Source organism: Danio rerio, chromosome 4 (assembly GCF_049306965.1).
Source record: "Danio rerio strain Tuebingen ecotype United States chromosome 4, GRCz12tu, whole genome shotgun sequence".
Lineage (NCBI taxonomy): Eukaryota > Metazoa > Chordata > Actinopteri > Cypriniformes > Danionidae > Danio > Danio rerio.
In genome coordinates this window covers 24,341,266-24,362,717 of record NC_133179.1, presented here as the reverse complement: position 1 = coordinate 24,362,717, position 21,452 = coordinate 24,341,266, and the positions used below count along the sequence as shown (strand labels likewise).

The 21,452-nt window shown below is 36.6% G+C and overlaps 1 protein-coding gene across 3 annotated transcripts; it reads left to right on the top strand.

The window, feature by feature from the left end:
* The first annotated feature begins 2,101 nt into the window (after positions 1 to 2,101).
* Positions 2,102 to 19,476, top strand: cpm (carboxypeptidase M). Of its 3 annotated transcripts, none has more exons than XM_073946015.1 (9): positions 2,102 to 2,287; positions 4,111 to 4,268; positions 11,162 to 11,259; positions 13,741 to 13,910; positions 14,944 to 15,131; positions 15,246 to 15,416; positions 15,579 to 15,731; positions 17,470 to 17,618; positions 18,839 to 19,476. In XM_073946015.1, the coding sequence occupies exons 2-9, from the start codon at positions 4,112 to 4,114 to the stop codon at positions 19,091 to 19,093; spliced, it is 1,341 nt and encodes a 446-aa protein (XP_073802116.1). In that variant the 5' UTR covers positions 2,102 to 2,287; position 4,111; the 3' UTR covers positions 19,094 to 19,476.
* The last annotated feature ends 1,976 nt before the right edge of the window (positions 19,477 to 21,452 follow it).

Sequence of the window (21,452 nt, the reverse complement as noted above, 5' to 3'; positions counted from 1 at the left end):
AAGAAAATATGCAAAAGGACATGTAGCTTGAAAATACAAAAGTGGAGTTTAGGGAATGGTTTGGGTCAGTGGTTCGCTGGTGATGTGTACAGGATGCCCCATTTTCTTATGGATGTGTACCAGAAGGACATGTATCTAAAACGTACACCAAAATGAACCCTTGAAAGTGAATAATTTTCAGATTTGCAAAAATGTAGACAGCGTCAAACTAAAAGTACTCAGGGCAACAAATTGTGATGCAAACATGGCTTAAATTCAAGACTGAGGCACACATTTCTTTAATTGGCAACATAATGAAGAAATGTAGTGAAAGTAGTGAGTTGTTGGTGGGATTTGGTGTCTAAATCAGCATATTATTAACTGCCAATGCTTAATATTGCTGTCTTGAACATATCAGATTTTCAAAGTTTAGCCTAGCCTACATGAATAGATTCCATGTAATAGTCTGGCCGTAAATAAACAAATAGCTGAACAACTGTAAATGTGACCACAAAATTCAGTCGCGATCATATTTAACATTGTTTTTTGACAAGAGATTTCATCAGGAATCCATGCGACAATCGATTTAATTTAGAGTACACATTTATCTGCAAATTTTTAAACACTTTGACAGATTTTGACAATATAACTTTTACTGGAAATGAATGAACTTGAACTTTGATGGACTTTTATCCTCTGACTCTGACTGTTATCTAACCACTCAACTCAGACACAACAAGGTGAACACGCAACAATAATCATTTTTAATTGGAATCCATGCGAGTAGTAATTTTGTGTGAGAATGAAAGACTTCTGTTGACTAACATTCAGACTTAAGACTAAACCGCTTGTTTTGAGCTGCTTGAGCTGAGTTTGTGGGCACTGCTATTGACCAAGAAATGTCAGCAATGCCATTGTAGGCTGAACCATTTTTGGATCATTTCTTAGAAGACACTGCAGGTCAGGTCAGTGGAAAACTCTATTTCGAAGTGACTCACGTCTGCTGTTGTTGTTTTTACTGTAAACAAGTTTAAGTTCTGGCACAGAACATGGTGGAAATTCAGGGTATCTTCTGTTATTGGAAAAAAAAACAACAACAAATATTTGTGTGACTAGGTGAAGTTTAAGTTTGTTTAGAAATGAACTTTTCCTCAACTTAAACTTAACTTAAAATGAGCTCTTTAAGTTTATTATCCGAAGAACAGGACCCTCATTGTAAAGTTGTAAAGTATCTTTATGGATGATACGCACATAGAAGAGTTTTAGCAGTGTAGTCAGTAATTATACAGTAAGTGAGGGTAAAGAATGAGCTTGCAGAAACACGTATGCTGTTTTGTCGCCTCAAGGGAGTCAGCTGGAGAAGAGTGTTACACCTTAGATTTGACATTTTATTAGTATTAATGAATAAGTTATACATACATACGATTAACTGATCTGGCTGTAAACCATCACTTTTTTATTTTTATGCTTTGTTCCACATGATCGATTTGTGCAACATGAAGGACTAAAATGAAAGAGTTAGTTTTCTCAAATTTGAGCAAACATCATTTGTGAGTGTTATTAGGGTTTTATAGCTGCTGGAGCAAAACAAAAAGTCATCTTAGTTACAATATTTTGACAATCATATGGGTTTTTGTTTTATTCCAAAAACATTTTATAAATATACTATTGTAACTGTATTATTATTAATTAACTGTTTAAGGCAATTTTAATTTAAACAAATGGATAAAAAATATGTAATTAAAAAAAATTTAAACATTAGCCTAAGCTATAACTGATGTAAGAACGACAAAAGGGCGCTTGCCTTTAGTCTTGAATATGCAAATTGCATTATATTTCGGTTCTGGGTAGCGAATTTTAATATGCAAATTGTTCTTTACAAAGTTATATTACCTATTCCGTTTATTAAAGCTATAATCTTTAATAAACGGAATATAAAGCTATATAAAGTTATAATCAGCCTGTATTTCGACGTAGTCAACATCGCTGAGCGTCTTTGACAAACACACCAACTTTGCTCAAGTGTCATAGTGTGTGTGTGTGTGTGTGTGTGTGCGCGCATGTGCGCGCTCCGCCTCACTACAGCTGCAACACGCACATGCACACAAACACACACACACTCAGACGAGCCTACAGTCAGTAGAAGTCACTGCGCAATGGAAGACACCGTCATTTTATCAATGACACGGGCAGGACGACGACCTAAGAACCGTATTCCCATATGAGCTGTTATAATGACAGCGGAGTAAGCAAACAGACGAGAGAAGCTGTCAAACTGTCGGAGAACAAGCGGAGAAAAACGCCAGAGGTAAAGCTGATCTCATTTACTCATTAATATTAAGCGCGACGTGTAAAGTTTTGTTAATGAATAGCCTACCTGCAGTTTGTTGCTGTACTTTTTTATCGTGTATAGAAAGCACAATATGTGTTTTTTAAATTATTTGATTCATATTGTACCATAATATGTTCGAATATATATTTACTTTATATATATTCGTATATATACATACATACACACTAACGCAGTATATTTAATTTTTTTTTCTTGAAGAAATTATGGACAGTATCCTATTCCAAAAGTCAAAACAAAAACAAACAAAAAAAAAAAAAACAGACAAAACCTGTTATATAATATCGTTTAAAGAATATTAGTATACTGCTGATGTTGAAGATACAGTATGATTTTGTTTTGGCAATAAACACTGCCACACAGCATTTGTATGCATGTATGTTCCATTATTTGTTTGTGTTTATATATATTTTTCCCCCCAATTTCTGTTGAACAGAGAGAAAAAAAAAATGTAAAGACATTTTTAAACATAACAGTTTTAATAATAGTTAAGAATTTGTAATTGAGACATTTAAAGACATTTTTTAAAATAATATTTTTTATTTGTAATAACTGATTTATTTTATCTTTGCTATGATGACAGTAAATACTATTTTAGTAGATATATTTTTCAAGATACTGATTATCACTTTAAATGGCAGTTTAAAGACTTTACTAGGTTAATTAGGCAAGTTAGGGTAATTAGGCAAATTGTTGTATAATTATGGTTTGTTCTGTAGACAATAAAAAATAGGGGGGTAATATTATTGACCTTAAAATGTTATGTAAAACATAAAGAACTGCTTTTATTCTAGCCCAATTAAAAAAAAGACTTTCTCCAGAAAATAAAAATATTATGGAAAATGCAGTGGAAAATTAATTGCTATTACACAATATTTTAAAAAGAATAGGAAAAAAAACACACACTCAAAAAAAAAACAATCCCTATATAAAACTGACAAGCTAACCAAAAAACGGTAATATATAGTATTATTTATTTTTACAATACCTTGTTTGAATTGAAAAACAAATTATTAAACTTAAATTAGTAAAGATTTTAGCTGACCACACTTTTGTTTTTTAGATGCACCAACATATATTGTCTAGAGATAGAAATATTTATTTTCAAAGTGGGTGTATTTTTTTTAATGCTGTAAACTGGATATGCCATGTTATATTATATTATATTGTATTATATTGTATTATTTTATATTATATTATATTGTATTGTATTATTTTATATTATATTATATTATATTATTAGATTAGATTATTAGTAGTAAATGGAGTACTATACAGTCGCATTATTATGATATCTGCATTTTTTTAAAACATTGGTATTGAAACTATAGATGGTGCATATTTTTGACAAATAGATGCATACTTTTTGTTAGATGAATAGACAGTGAGATAGATTGTACAAGTTATGTAATTGCCATCTATTTTAAAAATAAAATGATTTTGTCTGCTAGTGCTAGGCAAGCAATAAAACAAATGAAAGATTAACAGTATGATGCTCAGATTCACTTTACCAGGGCATTTAAATGTACCATAAATAATTGTTAATTACATTGCAATATTTAATTTGGGCATTAGAGTGCCATCAAATACTTTCCTACAGCGAGTGAGCTGATGCCCTGCAGCTTGTCACTATATATTTGTTACATTAAAATCTATTAAAAGTTTCTGTAATACTCACTTTTATCTCTGACACAATTGAAACTGAAAGATGATAAGGGCTCGTGACTTTACTGTCACCTGTGTGTGTGTGTATCAGGTTTTCTCCATTGTGTCACTCCCAGGATGTTGGTCTTCATGTTCTGCCTGTTGTTTTGCTCCTCCACGGACGCTCTGGAGTTTCGCTATCACAACACCGTCCAAATGGAGCAGTACCTGAAAGACGTCAACAAGATGTATCCTCACATCACACACCTCCACAGCATCGGCCAGTCTGTTGAAGGTAAATGAGATACACTGAGAGTATTCCCTGCATGCATCTCCACTGAGTTCTCCTGTTCTCCCTATGTGAAAGAGCACACAGCGTGCATGGGTGTGATGGCAGGCATATGGTGACAGATGCTGGCAACAGGTTTAAAACGAATGGCTGGCCTTCTATCAGAGAGCTTATTGTGCAACAAATATTTTTATGAGTCTGCAAAACAGCATTGGTATGTAAGCCAGATACAGCAGAGAACTGAGCCAGCGCTTCTGGAGCGGAGGATGAAGAAGATCTTGGAGAGCTTTCTATATTTATCTGTGTGATTGTCATCTAATTTAATGGGCCTGTTGATTTCTGATGCATCTATACTTGGATTTTTGAGCGTCCAGCTTGTGTTTGTGGGTGTCAGACAGTGATTGTGGGTTTGTTTATTAAATCAGAATTGCTCAGAATTGTCCTTTTATTTATTTATTTTGTGTTTGTTGGTATGAAATAAAAATGAAAAAGTTGCCATGTGTTTTTTAGAAATATTATTGTCATTTTTTAGAAAGTAAAATATCTGGATCATATTTTTTAGACAGGACAATATCCGCATCATTGACTAGCTTTTTCAGAATGAATATCGATTGAGGTTTTGTACAGCTTCTGCCTTTTAAAGTGAAGAACAACACCTTAATTTGTTCCTTACAATTACAGGTATGGGTCAAACAATAAATGTTTAATAAGGCATTTTGATTGTGCGCTATTTGTTTCTGCACATTTGTACAGTCATTTACAAAAGACATCAGTTGAGCAAGACAATCTATCTATCTATCTATCTATCTATCTATCTATCTATCTATCTATCTATCTATCTATCTATCTATCTATCTATCTATCTATCTATCCATCTATCCATCCATCCATCCATCCATCCATCCATCCATCCATCCATCCATCCATCCATCCATCCATCCATCCATCCATCCATCCACCTACCTACCTACCTACCTACCTACCTACCTGTTTGTCTGTCGATCTATCTACTTGTCTGTCTATCTATCAGTACATGTCTGTTTGTAAATCCATCCATCCATCCATCCATCCATCCATCCATCTGTCTATCTGTTCGTCTGTCCTTCCATCTGTGTGTCTATCTATGAACATGTCTGTCTGTCTGTCCGTCCATCCATCCATCCATCTGTCTATCTGTTCGTCTGTCCTTCCATCTGTGTGTCTATCTATGAACATGTCTGTCTGTCTGTCCGTCCATCCATCCATCTATCCATCCATCCATCCATCCATCCATCCATCCATCCATCTATCCATCCATCCATCCATTCTTCCATCTATCTATCTATTCATAGGAGTATTTATAACAAGGAGTATACATTCTGTCATTGTTTACTCATATATTTCACTTGTTCCAAAGCTGTTTGAGGGGTTGTTTGTTCTTTTCATTCTGTGTAACACAAAAGTACACTGCAAAAAAAAATGCTTTTCTGATTTAGATTTTTTTTTCTTCTTTCAAGTCCAAATATCAAACAATTCTTAAATCAAGAAGATTTTTCTAGACAAGCAAAACATATTGTCTTGTTTTCAGAAATAATATGGCAATATTAAGTAAGTTTTTCCTTAAAACGAGCAAAATAAACTGCCAATGGGGTAAGCAAAATAATCTTGTTTTTCCTTTTGGCATAATATTAATTTGCTTACCCCATTGGCAGATTATTTTGCTTGTAAATAAGAAAAGCATTTTTTTTGCAGAGTAGATCATTTGATCTTGACTAATATAGTAATAAAGCCTCTGACTTTCATAGCAACAGTATATTTTGTTCCTACTGTATGGGTATCAGTGGCTGCTTTTTCAACCTTCATCAAAATCTTTAGTTTTGTGTTTAGTTTATAAAAATGTAGAAGTACTTGAGTGTGTGTAAGTGGTGAGGAAATGTAGATTTTTGGGTGAACTATCCCTTTAAAACGCTCAATTGAAACCTTATTTACATCTTTAAATTCAATTGACATCTTTAAAGCATTAGGATTTACTTTTATTTATCATTTTTAGACAGTTAAAATAAAACACATCATGTCCTCCTTTATGTGTTTTAATAAGTTTAGTTCAGAGAATAAGTGTTTTGTTTTATAAAATATAACGTGTCTGTTAGGTGGTTCATTCCGCTGCGGCGACCCCTGATAAATAAAGGGACTAAGCCGAAGGAGAAAAAAAAAAAAAAAATTACTAAATTAATGTTACTTTGGATGAAGAAACATTATTTCCATGCATGATTTGACCTTTTATTTTCACAAAGCTTATTTGACATTTTAAAGTAGACACTTAGGCCTAGGCCACATTTAAGTATTCTGTGCAGGCCTAAGTACATTTAATTTGATGGAACATCTCATCTTTAGCTCACATAGCCCATAAAACTGAATGTATATCAATATAAATGTCCCATTTAATGAATTAAAGTAAATAAAACAGCTAGGAACGATGTGCTGTTTATGAATCAAACATAAATCTGACCGAACAAAAGAAAAGAAGCGATGTACAAATATGCAAGGATTAAAATAAGACATTCATGATAATGAGACAATAAACAATAATGAATTCAAGGCAAACCTGCAGATTTGTCTGACAGAGCGATGTGGCGTTTTTCTATTGGTCACACGTGATAATTATCAATCGGAAATCCATTGGTCACAGTCACACGTCATAATTATCAATCGGAAATCAATTTTCCCGCGTTCGCGTTCTATTGGTCACACCGGCGCCCGTAGGCGGCGACAGTATTATTTAAACGGAGGATTCATTCATTCAATTCGAGCAGCGTGTTCCAGTGGGACGCCGGTGTAGGAGCACGGAAGGGCTTTGGTCAGCGATGGCGGCGGCGGCGGCGTCGTCGTGCGCTGAGCAAGTTGAACCGCCATTATTTTGTGAAATGTAAGTTTTTAAGTGTTAGTACGTTTCCTAAACATAGTATGAAAGAAATTGCACGCTTGGTCGACGTGTGAGTATCCCACGCGGCAACCTGAGTGTTTGCTTGACTTGCAGGTGTGTTTATTTGAAAGTTTGCATTCATGTGTAAACGCCGATCGATTTAAACGGCAAGCTGGTTTTTGGCAGGTGTTTGGTATGCAGTTTAAATGTGAACATTTAATGCGTTTGGTTGTGCAAATAGTTTTGTAAAGGCAGTTTGCTCAAGTTGTGTGGGTTGGTCAAGGTCTGGGTGCGCATACATGGGCCAATCGACTGTCTTTTGCTTAAGGTTGCGTTTATTTGAACACGGTTTAATTCTGAGTTAAGTTTCAATCGGGTGCTTAACAACATCTTTGATTTAAAAAAAAAAAAAAAATGTAATCAAGTTTTGCTATTTTGGTTTTAAAAAGGTGAGCTTGAAGGTCCAAATCCAATTATTATAAAATGTATTTAAGTTGTGTTTTGATAATTTAAATCTCTTAATGTTCCAAATAACATGATTAGCACATTATCTATAACGTTAATGCGTTTAGAATGTAGCTTAATGTGTGAATACTGGTGTTATGCCTCACTGGTCTTTACTAGTGTCCTATGAAAATTGTATAAGTGTTGATCAATCCCATCAGCCCTTTCAGTTGGGCTGCTTGATCCTATTTATGCAGTTTGATTTCAGTTCCAGTATACTGAAATGACACAATCTTTATAAGGCATCATTTATAAATGATGATTCGTAAAACAAATTTTAGAAGTGTATTGATAGTGTACTTGACGACTCAGACACGATATTTGATGTCTGACTAAAGTTTACACTAACACATCTGAAGTGTAGTTAAGCAGTTGATATCGTCTACATAATCAGCAACAATTGAATGTAACGCTAGTTTCCCATGCTTCTCCCCAGGTGCTTGTAAAGACAGACCAGTTTTACTCCATTACCCAGACAAAAGCGTCCAGGGGAGCTACAATGCCATGCTTCAGAGGTCTCTTTCTACGCCTATATGGCCATACTGAAAGAGCGTTTTTAAGTAGGCTGTTTTTGTCTGGATGTTTGAAAGGCTAGTTTGCTCATCCCATTTGTTATTTGAAAGGGAAATGAGCGCAGCAAAAGATCTGCAGCTTTCCACACACGGTCAATCTGACGGAATTAAACCGAGCCTGTAAACAGCGGCCGCACTGGAGCACAATGCAGCTCCTTTGCCAAGAGATTGGTTTAACAAATTAAGCTGAACTTTGGTTTACGTTCAGAAGACAGACAGGACAGTAGTTGTAATGGTAAAAGTAAATGTTTGACCGGGATAAGCTTGGAGCTCTTCATGTTGACTTTAGTTTGTGATTTGTTTTAAAGAAGATAATTATTAAAGCTATTTTTGACCAAATATTGCAGTAACCTGCTTTTTGCTTTAAGTTTTAGTAACTGTTGCCACCTAGCTCATGGACCTAGTAGGTAAGATTACAAGGCGATTACTAGACATTGCCTTATCTCTGGCGAAGGTGCTGGTAGTCCGTGACATTTTAAGTTAATTCGGTCCACGGATCGGGTTGCTCTTTTGGCTCAACACAAAACCATCATTGAGCAGTACACATCTGCTGCCAAGTCTGTCCCCCCTCTCTCTCCTACCATCTGATTTGGATGCTAATATAAAGTTGTATGCATTCTCTCGACCTCATTTTCTATAAGGGTGGTCCTTGAAGCTTCAAACCAAATCTTATTTTGGTCATCTCCAGACAAGGGGTGCGCCCTGAGGCTCACCCCCGAGCCCACTTTAGTTGATTAAAACCTAAAGTTAAACCTCTGCTTCCCCCACTTGAGTTTGTTTCTGCTAATGCAGGTAATGTCCAGAGCTAATCCAAGGGCACTGCGGTGCCTCTTTAGCTAATGGAGTCACACTGCAAGAAAGCGATCTTTAATGCAGTCTTGCACGTATTGGTCATCTCCTGGGAGCCTTTGTTCCTGATCGTAAAGGCCGTTTCTCCAATCACTTCAGACTGGAAGGAGATCGTGTAGCCATTGTGAGCTCTTGCCTCGTCAAGCTAACCCTCGTCCTAATCCCACCATGTCACCTATTTAAGGGCAGGAAATGAGACCCGAACTGACCGGAGGTAATCTAGGACACCAGCTGCTTAGCCTGGAAGAACGGCCTTGTTTGTTGACTGCCCTTCTTGGCCTAATCAGTGTTAGTTGCCCACCAGGGCAAGAACATGGGCGATTGCTAGCTATGACTCTGATGTGATATGTTTCATATGCCTGATTAGTTGGGCTTAATTAGCTAAAGTGCTTGTAGGTTTTTATTTATTTTTTTTTTATGTATTTTTTCCCCCAAAGCAGACAAAAGCCATTTGGCTTCAGCTTAATGAAGATTACAGAGATCCTTTAATCATTGATCATTCTGCACATTTTATTTGCTAAACACCAGTAATTGCATTTCAGATGTGTAGGAAATAGCAGTTCCTTCCTTGATCTTTTTCTTTTGCCTGGTAGTAAGGCAGTCAACTCTGCAGTGTAATGTTGAAACTGAAGTAGTGACATTGTGTTGTGTATTGTGGCATGCATCCGGCCCTAACGGGTAATTTAAGAAAAAAAAAAAAAAAAAACCCTAGGGCTGGGAGTTGATTCTTTTGATTAAAGTGAAATATAAGATTTGGGTGTTGCTCTTGAAAGTGTAGATGGCCTTTATTGCAGGTGCAGAGTTTAGAAAGGATGAAGAGAGAGGAGGTCATTTAAACAGATTTTCAGCAGAGGTTCCAGTTTAAACATTTCGATGTATTGGGTTTAAATTTTGTTTTTTTTTTTGTTTTGTTTTTTTTTTTTGTGGATAAGAGAAATAGATGGTAGATTGGGTGAAATTTCATGCTGACATTTGAGTCATCATCCAATAAAATGAGGCTTTGTTCTCAGTGGAAGAATGCTTTGTGTTTTAGTTGTTTAAGTGTATTATATTAAAAGACCACTGACTTTTGACACTTACTTGGCTGTAAATGTACAAATTGTTTTTTTTTTTTTTTTTTCTCCATGTGGAGGCTGTGTGAGCAGGGCTATGCCAAAACAAGCTTGTGGAAAGGTGTACCGATGGTATGTGTGAACAGTCATGGTATTGGAATGCATGTTCAGCAAGGAAAATGGTTAGGATGCTTTGTATGAGAAAATGATTAACGAGTCTCGGTGCTTGTGTATTGTAATATATTTAAAGTATCTGATTCCATTTTTCCATCATACTTGATGGAAAGTGGAATTAGATACTTAAAATATAATCCAAAACGGTGGTTTATGGAGGTCTATGCTACAGAAGGTTAAAATGAACCACACGCATCATGGTTTAGTTGGATGTGCACAATTAGACCCCTACTCTTCTTGCCTGTGTGTAGTTTAGCGGTCTTTGATCTTTGTAAAAGGTATGCATTGGAATTCCCCCAGGTAGGCTGGTGTGGAAGATGAATTTCAAACGTGTTGTGTTTGCAGGCTTGTAATGGTGATGTGTATATAAATTGGATATTTAATTGTTTTAGTTAACGCTGTTAATTGATTTTTTTAAATTTTTTTTTTCCTTCAGCAATTTTCTCCATTCCTGTGGTCAGTTCCAATGTGAAGCATCACAAATGGATAAGTAAATCCATCGAGTCGACCAAACATTGCTCGTGTTGGAAATTAGTCCAGAAGCAAACATGTTTTAACTTGCTCTGTGAAAATGAGAAGTCCATATTCAGTAGTCTTGAGGGAGACCGAGACTGACATGTAGAGAATAAGAGCTAGACGTGAGATTACTTGGGATTGGGTTGCCAGGTGCCTGTCCAAAGTGTGGAAAAACATTGTTTGATTATCTGTTTAACTGTGGAAACGGCAAGACTTGAGTCATGTGACCGGCAGAAGATCCACAGAACTTAATTCAGTTGCAAATGCAGTTATTCACCATGTGAAAGATTTGTTTGCAGTCGATTAACATTTACGTTTTGTTTTTCCTAGGAAGAGAGCTGTGGGTCTTGATACTGGGTCAACATCCTAGAGAACACCGAACGGGCATCCCAGAATTCAAATATGTGGGCAACATCCATGGAAACGAGGTAACTCTGTTTCTCATTTTCAGAAATGTAGTTTGGTTTGCATTGTAGCTGGGACATAGGCTTTTTTTTTTTTTTTTTTTTTTTTTTTTTTTTTTTTAATTAAACTTAAGCGCGTCCAAAGAACCCCGTCTTGAATGTGTGTTTAGATGTGGCTGAATTTGGAAACTGAGGCTTCCTTTAAATAGTTGTGGTGTTGAGGGACCTTTTCGGTAAGGGGTGTATGGGAAACGGGCTTTGTGCACAAGCATTACAGTCCGAGAAAGCAGTAGGGATGCCAGTGAGGAGCAGTGGACTGTGACCCTCACCTCAGCCTCCCTCCACCCACTCGGAAGCATTGTGAATCCAGTACTTCCTGTTTTTGAGAGGAGACTAGATAAAAGATGAGACTCCGTTTGCGTAAGTAACTGTGTGGGAAAAGATAGCAAGTTGTATAGTGTGAATTTGACATAGTCGGAGGTGTAGGTGCGTGTAAATGAACAATTTTCCATTTGAAAATGACATTTTCAATTAAATGCTGTAATTGGTGTTAATTTTAGTCCAAGTCTAAGCATTGTTCGTCTGACAGCAGCTGTGGCACCACAGCGTCACCTCATTAGACTGCGTCCTGTCTGGATGCGGAGCACTGTTCAAATCCTGCAATTGAAGGAAACCATCTGACGGTTCAGGATGGGAGGTGAATTTGAAATGATGGTAAACTTGTAAACATTAGTGAAATATCCTCAACCATAGGCCATTAGCACCCATGAGTCATCGGGCTGTGATGCTTGCCAGACCTCAAATGGACTGCTGAAGCACTGTTAGGACAGTCTGTCTCTTTATGACCCTTTAAGACAAAACCCCAATCCTTTTATGTGAACCTAAATGTTAAAGTGTATTTTAAACATTGGCTAAAGAGAAAGTACAGATTGTAAACCCAGACAGGGTTAGTATGGATTTCTTTGCGGCATTGAAGAACCAAAAAAGTCCTGTATGCAATCGGTCCTAACGTTTTTTTTTTTTTTTAGTAAATAATTGCATTACTTGGTGCCTATGAGTGATGATAATAATAATAATAATAATAATAATAATAATCTTAACCGCATTTAGCTAATCTTAAGGATTTACTTCACCTTTCCAAGAATGTTTGTCGCTGTTGGTTAAGTCTAGTAAATGTGCAACAGTCGCATGACATTTGGCCAGTGGAGTCAATAGGAGCATGGGTTTTTTTTTTTTTTTTTCTCTTCCCCAGCTGTGGTTTTACTTGCATCTTAAATTATTGCTGCGCACGCTTCTCAGGCCAGGCCAGACCCGGTCCAGTGCCTGCACCTCATGAAAGCACGATTGTAAATATACAGACCTTTGAGTCCTGCTGAGAGCTTCCCAACAGTTCCTCTTTGTTCTCTGCGGGCTCTTAATTTGACAATCGGCATTTTGTTTGATCCTATTAGAAGTGTCTTATGAAAGGAGTTCTGACGAGCCACTGTTTAGGTGATTTTGTTGTCTTTATGCCAACTGAGAGACCCTGCCTGCGTTAAGTCGTAACAGTCTGAGGGGCTTGCAATTTTGCGTCAGGGGTGTTGAGGGTGTGCTGTTTGACGTGGGTGTTTAGCATTTGGTATACCCAGTTGTCGGATGTCATTGTGGTACTTCACAGTAGATTAACTCTGTGCAGTAAACAAAAGGCAAACCACATCAGTAAGGTTTCGACCACATCAATGCATGTTTTAACAAAGGAAAGCAATGACACTCGTTTGCGTTAGCGGTACATAAAGTACTTGTTAGTAATGTAAAGTGAGTTGAGTAGGTTGAAGGTGTTTTGAGATCTGCCAACGAGATGTGGAAGGCAGGCTTTACGGCTTGGTCTGATTGCTGGAGGATATGTTTGTTGTGAGAAGTATTTTGATCGTGTGAGGAAATGTGCTCCATTGTTTAAGCATTGTCATGTTTGTGTTTTTTTTTTTTTTTCCGAGTGAGACTGTTGCTGTTGTCTGAAAGCCTGTTATGAAGTGTGCTGTGGTCTGTTTCAGCTGTCTGGGATGACTGTAATCATACTCTGTTACTCAGAGTAAATGACTCCAGGACAGCCAGTTTAACCCACTGCTCCACCAGTCTGAACTTGTGCTATATAATAACAGGTCTCCCGGCGTCACAAATGTGCTCGACAGTGCACTTTAACCTTGGTATCACTCAGCTGTAGTTTCCTAGAAAACGGATGATCCTCAGGATAAGCAGAGGTTTGTCAGTACACCAGACCATTGCCGTGTTTGTTTATGCAAGTGGTCCATGGTTTAGATGTGAATAGTGAATGTATTCGTAAACAAAGGTCCTCTGGCAGATGGTAATGTCCTGAATGCACAAAGGTATCTATAGGAAGAGAAGGCAGGTGTCTTGGGTTTTTTTTTTTTTTTTTTTTTTTGTGCTTTGTGTCCCAACAGCAATGTTAATTTTGTGTGCTTTTTGACTGTAGGCTATCCGTAATATCCAATATTTTTGTCTCTGCAGGTTGTAGGGCGCGTGTTACTGCTTCAGCTGGTGAATTATCTGACCAGTCATTATGGGAGCGATTCAGTGGTGACCCGTTTGTTGGACAGCAGTCGCGTGCATATCCTGCCCTCCATGAACCCGGACGGCTTCGAGTCCTCCAAACCAGACTGCATTTATACAGTAGGCCGGTAAGTGAGTTTGTCAAATCCTAAATGACAGGAATGCATAGGAAAAAGAAACTAAATGGAGTGTGTGGTGAGGTGTGACTGGGAGATGAGAAGGTGCTTGTTAGATGATGAGGCATTCATACATACTGCAGCTTAAGATTTCATTTGAATGATTACAGATGAGCAGCATTAAAGTATGATTTATTGTGAGCTTGAAATATGATCGCTGATCATGAGTAAAGCAAACCCAATTATTGAAGGGCAAACACTGAAAACAAAGAGATGGAGTTGGCATGTAGTGTATTTGCTTCGTACACGCACACCATTTAAAAAAAAAATTAAAGTGCCAGGCAAGCTTAATGCGTCCAGTTGATTTAGACTTAAATTTGGAGACAGCAGACCTGATGTAATGCCCTCAAAGCCACATCCTTGTATTCAAAGCATCTGTCAGGCAGAGAGCACCTAAATCCTCCTGTTGAGATGCGCAATTGGAAACAGATCTGATGCGGTTTTGATGATGGTGGGTAACCACTGAGAGGGATTGAGCAAGAGCGAAAGCACGCTAGAACGGCAGCTGTGTACGCTGGTAATGATGATGATGATGATGAGGATGGTATTTTTACGCACTGCGGTTGATCGTTACTGCCTTGCTACGAGCTTCCTGTTAGGTTTGGCAGCTCGGCTAGAAGCGGCGCTCTGAAGCAAGTGAAACCCAAAAAAAAAAAAAATCCAGTCGTCACCGCCACTGTTTTAGCAGATAGCTCTGGGCATTTGACCTTTTGCCATTTGTTGTGGAAAGGCCATTGTGTGAGGTGGTTAGTTGTGTGAAAACTGGCCAGCAATAGGTTGTGAAATGTGTAGCTTGCTAAAGGGTTGTTGGGTATTTTTAATTATTGATGATAGATGAAGGGACTTTAAAGTGAAGTAATTAGCCAGATGTGTATAGTTTGCATGAATAATGGTGCGGGGTGTAAGGATGTGTGGTAAATTGTTGTGGTATTGCTGTAAATGAAGTAAAGGTTTAATGGTGTGACTTTGTTTCTCTGCACTGCAGGTACAATAAGAATGGAGTGGACCTGAACCGCAATTTTCCAGACGCTTTTGAGGAGGGTAACGAGCAGAAGAGGGAGTCTGAGGTGCGAGCGGTGATGGAGTGGCTGAAGAGCGAGACGTTTGTGCTATCTGCTAATCTGCACGGAGGAGCACTGGTGGCCAGCTATCCATACGACAACAGCAACGGAGGTCAGTTACTGCACCGCATCCCTTTAGTTTCTGTGTAGTCTTGAATAACTCTCACAATAGTCAAGTCCTAGATGCTGTGAATGTGAGGATTAACAGGACGGTTTGTGCTTTCAGGAAGCGAGCAGCAGGGTTACAGGAGCGTGAGCCCTGATGATGATGTGTTTGTCCACCTGGCGAAGACGTACTCCTACAACCACACGGAGATGTACAGAGGAAACCACTGCAGTGACCTGCAGAGCTTCAGCAGCGGCATCACCAACGGCTATCAGTGGTATCCTCTGCAGGGTAAGTGCGTGTGTACAACTACATGTTAACTTCACATTAAGTGTAACGTTACAAAGTGCTTTTGAAAAGTCTATTACTCAATGTTGAAACATTTACTTGGATGACACAGCAATACATTGACAAAGCAAGAATGTGAGCATTTAAAGTCGTTTGTGGTTTCAGGAGGAATGCAGGACTACAACTATGTGTGGGCTCAGTGTTTAGAGCTGACCCTGGAGATCTCATGCTGCAAGTTTCCTCCAGAGGAGCAGCTTCCTGCACTATGGGAGGCCAACAGAGCTGCATTGTTGGCCTACATGCAGCAAGTCCATCTAGGTACGGTATACGCAAACACACCACTGACTGCTTTTGTCTTGAAGGGTTTACTAATGTCCAGTTTTTGTTGTGGGCCATTCCCAAAAAGTGTTTTGTTTAAGTGTTTTTGTTTTATCCCCCCTCATCAGTCCCTCATTTGGCTGTGGCTGATTGTTGTGTGTTTTTTTTTTTTTTTTTTTTAATTAATTTAAATTTTTTTTTTTATTATTATTATTATTATTATTATTATTATTTATTATTATTATTTTTTTTTTAATATTTGTATTCCTCCCCACCCCCCCTGCGCACCATGTCCCACTGTGGCCAGTTTGTAATTGGGAATTGAAATAGTTGATTTAAAAGTTTATTTTTAATTTTTTTATTTTTTTGCTGTTGTATTTGACAATTTTGCCTGTGGCCAATTTTAGTAATGTATTTGTTTATCGCCCTGCTCAGCATAAGTACCCCATGTATGTGACATTTTGTTCCATGTTTTTAAGAATTGTGTTTTGTATAATGTGTGTTATTTAGTATTTTTTTTTTTATTGTATTTATTTTTATTTTTTTATTTTGTAATGGATTTAATTGTGCTCACCCTGTCATTTCCCCCAATCCCATGTGGCCAATAAATTAGTTGTATTTGTTTTAGTTGGTATTGTATTTTTGTCACCTGTCCTAACTGAACATAAGTCCCCCATCCATGTGGGCAATTTATGTGTTCAAGAGGTTTTATTTTAGTGTACTCTGCAATGTTTTATCTACCCACAAATGTAACTTAAAAACAAAATTTTCCCCCTTCTAAGGTATTTAATAGTTGGCCACCCTGTCATTGCCTCAATCTTCTACGGACAATTGTATTTTTTTAATTGTAATGTTTTTGTAAATTTTTTTTTTTTTTTTTTACCCCATCCACCCCAGTCACCATCAGTCCCCCCCCATATGGGCAATTGATGCATTTTAATAAATTTGTTCCGTACTCCCTCAGTCCCCAGTGGTCCGTTTGATTTGTTTGTAATGTGATAGCTGTTTATTTAGAAATTGTTTTGTGAGATGTAATTGTGTCCCACACTGTCATTTCCCTAATCTCCTGTGGCCAATTGTATTTTTTGTGTTTTTTTTTTTTTTTTTTGTAGTATTAATGTCTTCCATCCCAGTCACCATCAGTTCCCCCCCATCCATGTGGCCTATTTAGTTGAAGAAATGTGTAAATTATTTTTTAGTGAATTTGTTTTTTCCATCAGTCCAACCCCTGCCCCCTTCCCTTGTGGCCAAGATTTTTTTGTTTTTTTTCTGATTTGTCACCTCCCCATTGGTCTCTGTCTGCAGTATCCTGTTGTGAATGAAGGAAATGTATTGTTGATTGACCCTTTTTGTGCATGTAAATGGGCTTAATAAAGAAATTGAGAAGGCCCTACCATGTGCTTAATGTGTAATCTTGACTTGAATGTAGTTGATTTGTTTAATGACTGTTTGGACACCTGTACTTAAGTTTAATAGAATAAATGTTTAATTGTATGTTATTGCTTTTGTGCTTGTCTCTAACAGCAGAAGCCTTGAATTGTAACTTAATTTTTTTTTTTTGTTAAATTGTACAGTTAAATAGCCTGTGAATGTGTAGTTTTGTTTATGTAAATCCTGTTCAATGACTTTTACAGGGCTGAATCCTTATGACTTGATGTTAGTGTTGTGGAAAGCATGTGATGGAATGTTTTTCTGGTAAGACATTGCTTGCTGATGATGTTTGTTCTTTTCTGTGCAGGACTGAAAGGTGTGGTGATGGATTCTTCGGGCCAGATAATTCCTCATGCTGTAGTGGAAGTGCTGGGAAGAAACAACCTTTGTGCCTTTCAAAGTGATGTCAATGGAGAGTATTTCAGATTGTTGTTGCCTGGAAAGTACATGTTGAAAGTAAGACTTGTATTCATGTTTCAAGAAATACAAAGTTTGAAAGTTGTTTTTGTGTCTTTATTGAATGGGTATTTTAAAAAGTAAGTAAGTAAGTAAGTAAGTAAGTAAGTAAGTAAGTAAGTAAGTAAGTAAGTAAGTAAGTAAGTAAGTAAGTAAGTAAGTAAGTAAGTAAGTAAGTAAGTAAGTAAGTAAGTAAGTAAGTAAGTAAGTAAGTAAGTAAGTAAGTAAGTAAGTAAGTAAGTAAGTAAGTAAGTAAGTAAGTAAGTAAGTAAGTAAGTAAGTAAGTAAGTAAGTAAGTAAGTAAGTAAGTAAGTAAGTAAGTAAGTAAGTAAGTAAGTAAGTAAGTAAGTAAGTAAGTAAGTAAGTAAGTAAGTAAGTAAGTAAGTAAGTAAGTAAGTAAGTAAGTAAGTAAGTAAGTAAGTAAGTAAGTAAGTAAGTAAGTAAGTAAGTAAGTAAGTAAGTAAGTAAGTAAGTAAGTAAGTAAGTAAGTAAGTAAGTAAGTAAGTAAGTAAGTAAGTAAGTAAGTAAGTAAGTAAGTAAGTAAGTAAGTAAGTAAGTAAGTAAGTAAGTAAGTAAGTAAGTAAGTAAGTAAGTAAGTAAGTAAGTAAGTAAGTAAGTAAGTAAGTAAGTAAGTAAGTAAGTAAGTAAGTAAGTAAGTAAGTAAGTAAGTAAGTAAGTAAGTAAGTAAGTAAGTAAGTAAGTAAGTAAGTAAGTAAGTAAGTAAGTAAGTAAGTAAGTAAGTAAGTAAGTAAGTAAGTAAGTAAGTAAGTAAGTAAGTAAGTAAGTAAGTAAGTAAGTAAGTAAGTAAGTAAGTAAGTAAGTAAGTAAGTAAGTAAGTAAGTAAGTAAGTAAGTAAGTAAGTAAGTAAGTAAGTAAGTAAGTAAGTAAGTAAGTAAGTAAGTAAGTAAGTAAGTAAGTAAGTAAGTAAGTAAGTAAGTAAGTAAGTAAGTAAGTAAGTAAGTAAGTAAGTAAGTAAGTAAGTAAGTAAGTAAGTAAGTAAGTAAGTAAGTAAGTAAGTAAGTAAGTAAGTAAGTAAGTAAGTAAGTAAGTAAGTAAGTAAGTAAGTAAGTAAGTAAGTAAGTAAGTAAGTAAGTAAGTAAGTAAGTAAGTAAGTAAGTAAGTAAGTAAGTAAGTAAGTAAGTAAGTAAGTAAGTAAGTAAGTAAGTAAGTAAGTATCGGGGGCACATACACGAAGATCTAACAAAGGCTGTATTTTGCAGGTGATGGCTCCAGGATTCAAGACTGTCATTCAGAATGTAGAAGTGCCCTATGGTCCAGACCGCTTCTCTGCCCTCACACACAACTTTATCCTTCAGCACAGCGACAGCAACTCAGATTCCAGCACACCAGCTCAGTCCTCCTGCAGCAGTTGTGAATTGCCTGTAAAAGACCCACACAACAGTGCCACCCAGCTGAATAACACGCTCACTGCACTGCTCCTACAAACACTACTGCTGATCATGATGATGAACTGACACAATCAGATCTGCTCATGTTTGCACAATTCTGTTTTTTTTGGGATATTTCACACAATAAACACCAGGCCATACTTACCATTGTTATAATGATGAAGAGGAGGAAGCACACAAATGGCCAACACTGCAAGCAAACAAAGACAAAAGAACATTTCAGATTGACATTTGCCTTCATTCAGCACAACACTAACAAACAACATTTGATTTAGACTCCATGACTTTTCCTATCAGGCTAATGACCTTTGTGGATATTAACATTGTTCATTTGCAGCTGTTTAACATGAAGAGTGCAAAACACCAAACCAAGCTTTTCTACCTCACTTACTTTATAATATTCATCAGCAAAACTAGCAGTGCCTTTAATAAACAGCATTTTCCTATCATTTGCTCACTGCCCTGTGCATTATACTGTCTATTGCCCATTTAACAACAAGGTGTCTAGAAGAAGAAATAGCCATATAAATCTCTCGCACTCACACACACACACACAAACACAAACACACAAGTTCTTTCATTCTAATAGTAATGGGGTGTATGCACAGAATTTCAACACATGTAAGCTTACATTTACATTACATTTAGTTGTTCAAGCACAAAACAACATGAAAACAACACCGCCTGCCATCAATACCAGCAGCAACTCTATTGACAAGCTGCACTGCATTCAATTCCATTTCCCCCCCAACCGTCACTATTTCTTTTAGCCTACTATGCTAAGATAAATGGTCTTGTTTTAAAGACATGCCAGAGAAAAATGATATCTAATACAAAGCTTCTTGTCAAATTTGACACACAAATCACATTTGAAACGTCCCAGTTTTCTCAAGGAAACAAAAGGAAAAGTCTCTGTGCATATACCCCATTGCCCCACTTTTACATACTACTTCCAACAGTGTCAACTTCATCAATAACTAAATGTTGCCTTCATTTCTACTAATATCTTACCTCACACTTTATCTTATCTACCCTATGTTTACTAATATATATATATATATATATATATATATATATATATATATATATATATATATATATATATATATATATATATATATATATATATATATATATATATATATATAATTAAACATTATTATTCTTTTACTGATTCCTCTATGGGAAATGCTGTGTGACTGCTAGACTCCATGACTTGGACATTATGGCTGATACTCTTGTACTACTCTTCTGCATTTGTGGCCATTAAAACAGCAATTCCTGATATTTTGCTGGATCCTTTCAAATAATTCTTTACACACTATCAAATCACATCTAATAGAGTCACACTATTTGCTTCATCCTAAAAAAAGACATGCACAAAGAAAGACTGCGCAAACACATTTGCCATCATTAAGACACAAACTCAAACTCACTCAGAACATACTCTGCCTTGTCTGCTTATAAACCACTCTTCCGTATGTTTCAAAACTACTTCTTATATTTCACTAAACTTCCGCTACACAAACACTTCTGCTACAACCACACACATCCTAAAATCATACACACTTTTAGTCTTCTCTTACACAATGACTACACATCACATTTTTGCCACTTATATTCAAATATCATTCGCCTCTACAAGAAATCTGTGGCCACAGAACTGCACAAAATTAAATCGACTGCTTCAACATCTCCCTTTCAGCTCAGCAGGAGCTTCTCTACAGAACAACTGACTTCTCTGTTGAAACACACAGAGACTGATGACCGAGCCACATCTATCGATAACAGCAGTTTTCATCCACCCATTCACTATTTCGTACACTCTACACTTGGCCTTTTGACAAATACAACACAAATACTTTTCCGTTAAACCATCCACACGCTTTTCTAGCAATGCTCAAACTATTTTACTACAATTACTTTCCAAATGACACTGAATACATTGCAAAATGTCCTGTATCCAAATTACACTCAAACATTTCACTACAACACTTATCAACAGCGACGACCTTCACCATCACACACATACATTATTGCCTCAACTGTTAAATACTTTGCAAAAACACTATTTCAACAAATGCCCTACAAATCGATCACCTCTATCTTTTCCCACATCGCATCCTCTCGTTCTTTCCAGCAGGATATTCATATCACTGATCAGCGCTGTTCCACAACAATCCATCTTTACATTCAACTACAATTGACTCAACCATCCTCACTTTTTCCTTAACTCTTTCCATTCTTCACACTATTTTTCATTTTGTTATTCTCTGCCTTTACTCCATTCGTTATTTGAATGACTAATTCACATCCTTTCTCTATATGAACACTATATTCTCTATTAAAAGTCAAAACTTTCTTTCCCCAGTTCAACTTTTCAGGCCATGTTGCTTTCCTTCTTCATGTGGAAAAATCTAAAAAA

Coding starts and splice junctions, on each gene's coding strand:
- cpm (XM_073946015.1), top strand. CDS start 4,112: ATGTTGGTCTTCATGTTCTGCCTGTTGTTTTGCTCCTCCACGGACGCT. Junction 13,911..14,943: donor TGCATTTATACAGTAGGCCG/GTAAGTGAGTTT, acceptor TCTGCACTGCAG/GTACAATAAGAATGGAGTGG. Junction 15,132..15,245: donor ATACGACAACAGCAACGGAG/GTCAGTTACTGC, acceptor TTGTGCTTTCAG/GAAGCGAGCAGCAGGGTTAC.